Source organism: Tympanuchus pallidicinctus, unplaced genomic scaffold (assembly GCF_026119805.1).
Source record: "Tympanuchus pallidicinctus isolate F22 unplaced genomic scaffold, pur_lepc_1.0 scaffold22, whole genome shotgun sequence".
NCBI lineage: Eukaryota > Metazoa > Chordata > Aves > Galliformes > Phasianidae > Tympanuchus > Tympanuchus pallidicinctus.
The window spans coordinates 39,989,749-39,997,934 of NW_026294739.1; the positions used below are offsets into that span (position 1 = coordinate 39,989,749).

The 8,186-nt window shown below is 41.2% G+C and overlaps 1 protein-coding gene across 5 annotated transcripts in view; it reads left to right on the forward strand.

Moving 5' to 3' along the window:
• The window catches only part of SMPD3 (sphingomyelin phosphodiesterase 3), a 113,092-nt gene extending 105,205 nt beyond the window's left edge, over positions 1 to 7,887 (forward strand). For all 5 annotated transcript variants that reach the window (XM_052686623.1, XM_052686626.1, XM_052686627.1 and 2 more), the window contains exons 7-8: positions 1,527 to 1,689; positions 3,186 to 7,887. In XM_052686623.1, the coding sequence (XP_052542583.1) occupies positions 1,527 to 1,689; positions 3,186 to 3,287 (265 nt within the window). In that variant the 3' untranslated portion in view covers positions 3,288 to 7,887. The remainder of the gene's footprint in view (positions 1 to 1,526; positions 1,690 to 3,185) is intronic.
• The last annotated feature ends 299 nt before the right edge of the window (positions 7,888 to 8,186 follow it).

Below are 8,186 nucleotides of genomic sequence, written 5' to 3' on the forward strand. Positions count from 1 at the left end.
AGGTGCTTACAGCAGAGCAGGGCTGGTCTCTTACTGGTCACGGGTGATGAGAGGAAATGGCCTCAAGTTGCCAGGGGAGGTTTAGATATCAGGAAAAGCTTCTCTACATTAAGGGTTGTTAAGCACTGCAATGGGCTGCCCAGGGAGGTGGACGAGTCACCATCCTGGATGTGCTTAAAAACCTTCTGGAGGTGGTGCTCAGGGACGTGGTTTAGTGGAGGACTGTTAGAGTTCTGGTTAGGTTGTGGCTGAATTCGGTGATCATTGATGTCTTTTCCAACCTGAGCAATTCTGTGATTCTACAATGGAAACCACAGAGCCTCATGCTAAGATTTTGGCAGGTAAGTAGTAAAGGAAAACGATTTTCAAGGAGGTGACTGAAAAACATTTGCTTCTGTATTTTGAGCCAGACAGAAAAAAACGCCACCTAGTCTGTCCCTCTCTGCATGCAGTAACCATACAAAACAGCTATCACTGTACTTGTTACATTGAGTGCCATCCTGCAACTGCAGCTCCTGCATTGACATGCACAATCACCTGTTGTCTGTAGAGGCACCATGGTAGATCTTTTAAATAGAACACAAGATTGTAAAGCAAGTTTGCAATAAAACAATACATAATAGCTTAGCAACACAGAATTGTTGTAGAAGAGTAATGGGAACCTTTGTGGGCTATCTAGTCCAAAAATCACATTCAAAGCAGAGCTGACTTCAAAGTCAAATCAAGTTACTCAGGACCTTAATAACCTTCTGTATAAAATACACTGTTAAGGTTTAAGAACCCAAACTAAATATTTTAATGGGAAATGTGCAACTTATCTGCCCAAATACAAGACTTGCACCTGGAGAAGTAATTCTTCATTTTGACTGTTTAATGCATGGCCTGTGGCTGTGTAATCTCTGTGCAAGATGAGGGAAGTGAAAATAGTGTCACATTCAGGAATCAAACACCTATTACTTGGTAGTAAAGTAAGCTCAGGGTTCAAGACACATTAACTTGATGCAGAGGACTGCTCAAAACCAACTACCGCGTGCCCAAATGCCAGCTCCTGAAAACCATGCCGCTCAACCATACCCTTTATGTAAACGTGGCTGTCTTCCTTCAAACAGAGGAACACAGAATTGAGAGTATCAAAAGTCCTTAGCTGTGCTGTAAGGTTATCTGCAAATCATCTCCTTTCTGCTGGATTCAGCAATGCTGGAAATCAACTGTGGGTTGCATTGCACTACAGAGAGCAGGTCAGCAAGGTTCTCCTCTCAGCTTTTTGTTCTCCTGGCTACCAGAGTAGGTCTGCAGGACCAGCGCACAGCATCAGTGCTGCCAAACAAGGCTGTAAGAGCACCGTTAGCAGTGGTGCAACCTCATGTTGAAAAATTCTGGAAGAAATTGTTCTTCATGCTGCACGTTTAACAGTTCTTTTGGACAAGCATTGCCCTTACTGGGGAGTTGGAGAGAATCCAGCGTAATGCACAAAGGCACAGGATGAGCCAACATTGAATGTAATTTTATTTTTTCCAATGAAACAGGGTGCTGGAAAGTGAAGATGGAAGGAAAGGATACTTAGTCTATCCCACCAGCAAGAACCATGGTTCCAGTCAGAAGGGGAGGAAGGCATCACTGAAAGGAAACGGCAGGAGGATTGACTACATGCTTTATACAGAAGAAGGTCTCTACCTGGAATGGAAAGTGGTGAGTTTCACAGTTAACAAAGAAGAGCCACAGCTCACACAACAGACTTGTCTGGATGGCGCTGCAGCCCCTTCAGCCTGAGTCCCAGCTTACTTTCCCAGAAAAACACAGTGCTTTGGTATCTTCTACATTAATGCAAGTACTGAGTTTGTAAGCCTACTAGATACATTTTAGATGGAGCTGTAGGAACACTTGACCATATGCTGCCCTCCAAAATAAACAGTAAACCTTGTTTCCATTCCATAAACTTTTGCCAGACAAAATGTTCTGGCTGATGCTTCCCCTACCAACAGTCTGAATATTCTTTAATCTTTTAAAGTGTCTGGATGTGCTTTTATTATGCTTATGAAAATTTACAAGTCTGTGATACAAATGTAGGAGCTGACGTGGAGTAACTAGAATGAGAACCTGCAGTGCACTGTCTGCTCCCTCACAGGGGACCTTGCCTTAAACAGAACTCCAGGATGAAAATGACAAACTAGTTCACACTTATTCTGTATAACCCATCGCAATTACCAGAAGAGCAGGTAATCAAGCAATTCAGCATAGCTCAGCAGATGATAACTCCATCCATCTGCACACTCCACAGGCACGGCTGCTGAGCAGCTAACTTTTTTTAAGGCTTTCCATTTCAAATGCAAAAATGCCCACAGTGCATCTGTATGATAAACTCATCTTCCATTCACACAATCAGTATGTCAAGCCAACATCTGAATGGATTTGACCCAGACTATGCCTCTGATAAGATTCATGCTGACTGCATAAAGAAATACGTGGCCATGAAGAGGCTACGGCCTGCTTCCCCTTAGGACATGCTAGTTTACGCTGGCCAAAAAGCTCCTGCAGAGCTGCATCTCTCTGCTTTCTGCAAGCCATTTCAGAGTACTGGCGAAGTTAGTAGCTAGCCTACAGAAGGGGACAGCTGAATTGGGTTAAGAGAACATGAGGATTGTTAATATTCAGCTTTCAGAAGCTGGGAAGCAAGCAGTCTTTCATACAGAAATTTAATTTGATTGTACAACACTTTGCTAGGACAAAGGCTGGAACTGATACACAAGGAGCAGGGTCCTGACCACCTCATGTTCGCATGAAGCTTAGAATCTCAGTCTAACAAAGTCAGCCTTTCAGCTGTACGCCATGCCCATGGCAGTACAACCTGCCCTTCCAAGAGAGATTTCCTTACAAGTAAGGATTACCTACCACAGCATTACAGATAAGCCTATTGGGAATAACAGTGGTTTACTATAAGCAGAAAGAAAAGGGTACAGCTATAGCCTAAGCGGTGCTCCTGGTTAACTGCATCACTGACGTGCCGTGTGTGACAGAGCACTGATTTACCATCAGTTCCAGCCAATGCCAGACTAGTCCCATACATCTACTAATACCGTAAGGCAGCCAAAAGTAAGCTAAAGAGTGGCTAAAAGATGCATCTTAGTGCACGATATAGCAGATAAATTTTCAAATTTCCTCTTTCTTACTTTTATTTCCACCTGCAGGAAGTAGAAGAGTTCAGCTTTATTACCCAGCTAGCAGGCTTGACAGATCACCTACCAGTAGCAATGCGTCTCATGGTGTCTACAGGAGAAGATGACCCTTAAAACTTACCAGCTTGGAGAGATTAGAAGAAGGAAATGTTAACGATATTAAGAAAATATCACAAGATTGGAATGAACTATTCTGGTGCCACGTTAGGAAAAATGACCAGACCTGACCCAGGCTACTCCCCAGAACGTACCAACAATGGAGTATAAAAAAAGGGAAGAAATTGAAGGCTGTGGCCAAAAGCCACTGTCACAAGTTGCTCAGGCAACAGGGCAGGCCTGTACTACAATGTTTTCACTGTGGACCGAATGGAACTAAGATGGAAGTCCTAACTCCTTCTGAACCAGTGCCATTCTTACTAAAACATGTTTTTATACTAATATATAGCACAATTTAGTTTGTAATTAGTCTGTGGGTTAGTGCTGCTCAATGGTTTTTTGCTTAATTTCTTTGTATAACTAAGAAGCTAAAGCTTTTTTTCTTTTCTTTAGCCTGTTGAAGTTGTAGTAGCGTGCTTGCATCAGTAGCATGCGCCCGCACTGCATGCCACTCTGAGATAAAATAGTAAGATACCATGGGGAATATCAGAATGGAAGTTAATTCAAAAATCAGATACCAGCCAAAACAAGGCATTCTGGGACTAGCAAACCCTTCCATCATTACAGAAAGATATTAAAGCAAACAAAGGAAAACTCTGTTCTATTTGAAAACCAATATTATCCTCTCTCTTTTAAGGATATTTGTAACGAAAAAGACATTAAGACATTTTATCACCCTTCTTCCAGCTGCGTTGCCACTGGAACTGTTAAGTGTTTTGTCTGAATAATGACTCCAGAATTGGGCCTTTGCTTTTCTAACCACAAGTCGTTCCCTTAAGAAGAAATACGGTTCCCCTGTAATGTTTTTTTTCTCTTATCCACGTGGGGCAGTTCTGAATTATGGTATGGGATGATGTATGTATTACAGTAGAGTGAATAGATTCCTGCAGTACCATTGGGAACACCAGAGCCAACATTCTGCCTTAGCTAGGAAGAGTAAATGGGAAATAGCCTGTAAAATGCATGTTAGATATAGAGTTAACGTAAATGACATTCTGGGGGAAAGTATAGAACAGTGTTTAACCAATAAGGCAGGATTGACTTCATTCTCCAAAGGAATCAGTACACTTGAAGGGAAAGCACAGCACAGGTAGCTACAGAGTAGCTAGAGAACTGAACTGTGACTCAGCATTCAGCAATGACTGCCTTTGAGCTGAGCCTAGAAGCAGTCTGTGAGACACAGCTCCTTTGTTACACACTTGCAGACTTCCAGTAGGGGTTTTACAGTAAAATTCATGTATTCTTCCCACTGCAGCTCCTTAAATGTGGGGCCCCCAGTTTGCCATCTTATTCCAATGACCTGACCTACTCAGACTCTATAACTTTAATTTAATTTAAAAAAAAGGAAAAAAAAAAAGCTGAGAGTCAGGTCCATAGAGATTTCAATTCAAAAGGGTTTGTGTTGATAGAAAAATGAAACCCCTTGTGTTTTAACCAATACTTAGTTTCTTCTGCTTAATTCCTCTCCAGCACTTGAAGTCTTACTTCTATATTGCAAGTTCCCCATGTTGAGGAGAATTAGTCTAATACTAACTCCATTAAATAAACTCTTCTTTCAGTTACGCTGGCCACAAACTCCTGATGATCTTGTTATGGTTTAGTTTATACCTGCTAGGAATCAGCTTGAGCTAAATCAAAAGAAATTAGTCTTAAATTAGAAATCCTAGTCTGCAGAGCCTCTTGTACTGGCTTAATTAACTACAGTAAACAACTGAACTTATATTTAGATCAGCCTGATTTTGCAAGTTGCAGACTCTTCGTAGTCACGGAAGCTCTGCTCAGACAGCACTGGCTCATTCCCAGGAGGCTGTAGGTCCCTGCTCACACTCTCCCAGGCCCCTCGACTACTGACGTGTCCTACGCCTCATTCCCAGTCCTGGCCTCCCTTCAGCAGAGCCTGCCTCTTGCAAGTGTACTGTGCCAAACCATGCGGTACTCTGCAAAGTAACCCATGGGACTCAAAAAATGGATCCAGACTCAATTCCCCCTTTTGATAAAATTACGAATTCAAGTTTACAGCATCAGAGACTTTAGTGTACTGTCCCAGTGCACCACCAGTTTCCCACTTTGTACGTTTCTCTTTATACAGAGGGTGCACGTAAGTGCAATGTGTTTTTCTGGTTTCTTATCTTTCCATCCAATTCAGAAAGACTTGTACCTGAAATAATGCTTTTAATCCTATTTTCTACCTTGCTTGTATTTTATGAACCTTTTTAAAAAAGAAAAAAAAAATACAAACAGTATCAGTAGCAATTTGTGTGCTGTCCAGCAGCTATTTCTCAGTAGTAAGATTAAATATAAGGTACGGTATTTTTAATAGCTTTCCTAACAATGTAAATTACAATTTGATATCCATTTCGCTAAGTGTCAGTGGCAGGAGCTGAATTTGACACTGTGTGGGACATAGTCATAAACTACTGCCAAACAATCTTTCATTATTTACAGTAAAACCAACTTTGTCTAAATTACTTCAAAATTAGTTCAACAGCTTTGTGCTGACCAAAATGAGGCACTTTTGTCAACTTTTTGAAATACGTTGAGAAATATTTTTTCAAATTCGAAGTAAACTGTTTTAGATTTTGATGTTCTTAGCTTTTCAGTGATCAGTACATGGATAGATGTAAAGCGTTCTCTTTAAACAGTGCACACGCATTTAACCAGTCTAAGTAGTTCTTAACTAATTTACTGTCTTAAGGATCTACCTTTGCAAGAGACTGATGCTGGGAGGTACAGCTGTGTGGCACCACTGTACAGATGCTCCTTGCTTTTTTTGCATTGATCCTGTGCCTTCTGATGCCTTGATAATCTTGCAGAAGTCAGAGAGCATACGTACCGGTAACTGTACAGAAACTTTCTTTTCCAGAAGAGCAACATCCCGGGTAGAAAACAGTTCAGCTACACTACTACTACTCTTCCATACCCTGTCTCACAAAGAACCGTTCCGACAATGTCAGTACTGGCAGGATATCAATCATGACAAGCCTTAGACAAGCCTTGTTATTACGTAACAGCATGTTCACATAAAAAATAAAAGGGCAGAGTATTCCCAGGAAATTGAACCCTGGATAGCTTTTTTAGATGTCAATCCTACTTTGCTGAAGGACGGCACGACAATTTATTAGTAGGATGTTATTAATAAGAAATTTGAGTTAAGCTTAATCTACTGTTGCTTACCCCACTTTGTACAGGAGTTTCAGATATCATCAAGAAGTGGGTGATAATGCTATTCTTGGTTTAATAACTGCCACTCAACATGGCTACTGTAGATGATGTGTCATCTGTTTTTATAAAAGCTAGATAACATCTTCTGTTTCTCATGTTCAATTTGCATTTCACAATAGCAGTTCTAGAACAAGTGAACAAAAGACACAAATGAGGACAGCTGAAAACTGTGAACTTCCAGAAGATTCAAGGATGTCAGGTCCTGATAAAGTCAGTACCTTTAGATCACTTCAGGAACACAACCTACAGAGAACAGTATGTAGCTTCTCAGGCACGTTCAGAGCCAGTTCCTTTGTGCACCGTTTGGCGGCCTGAAAGGGACACACGAGCCACCTGCTCTCCACCACAGCTCAGCCACTGAGGCGAGGGTCGTAATGCTTCATGCTACGTGAGAAAGTGTTTACCAAATAATTACAGTAGTGGCCAGCTAGCTCTATTGTCATTGCCAACTGGATGCTTAACTGAAGCAGTCCAAAGCAGCTTAACAAACTGTGACACAATGGCTCCGAGGGGAGCCTGCAGCCTTCTGAGGTATGGCCAGCTTAGAGAAACTCTGGAGGAAGCCATCTTGTCTAATGAGTTGACTTGTCTTGTGCAAGAATTATTACAAGGTTTTGTTCCAGAAGCACTCTCAGCTAGTCAGGCTAGAGCTCAGTCCTGCTTGCTGGATAAGACAGTAGGGTTTAAGGAACTTACAAATCCATTATTGTTAATTTTATTTTTTAAATAGCCTTTGTTTGGTGGTCCAGATGAAGCAGATCTGACTGTCTCCAGTTTGGTCTCTGAGCTACCCTCAGATCACATCGGTGTCAGCACATATCATCAGCTCAGAAATGAAGCATTTTCACCTCCTCCTGGCACCGCAGGATGAGAACAGAAATACCTACAATTTTGAGCACTTTGAAAAACTCCCAATTTTACCATTCATTATTATGAGGTTCAAATTCTTACTGAAGGTCTCGTTTTTCCACGCCATCTTGTTTTAAATACAATCTTGATGATTTTAAAATCTTGTATTATTGCTGAGGCTTAGAATCCTGTAAGAATAACAACCTTTTTTTATTTCAGTAATTTTTTCGGTATTGTATCCTTCTGGGACCTAACGTTTTTATATGGTAAGCACACACCTTCTGACATTTTGTTATAAATGTATTAAAAAATAAAAAATTAAATATTTTCATTGGTTTCTTTGCCTGTAAGAAAACCACAACCTTTGACCTGGTAAGAACAAGGTATTTTGAACAACAGGGAGAGGTTTTTTTTTGTCTTTTATTGGTGCTGAAAGGAATTACTGGTTGATGCAGACAAGATAATAAAATTTCAAGGCTCAAATGTTTCTTTGCAGTCCCCTTCTTCTGGTTTTGTGGTGCAGGGTCTGATATCACTAACAAAAGTTTCACTCTTCAGATGCAGCTCCTTAATTAAACACTTGCCTGCTGTCTCACTGGAGGATCAAGTGCAGCCCCATTGCGTTGTGCCCATTTTAGTGAGTCTGCAGACAATAAAGGCTGAGAGATCCGAGTGCTTTGAATTCAACAGCCTGGCTTCTACTGCTTACACACCTCCCTGCACAGAAACCCTGCTCAGTTTCAAGGCCTGCAGCATTCACACAAGCATGCACTTCACCTGCTGCAG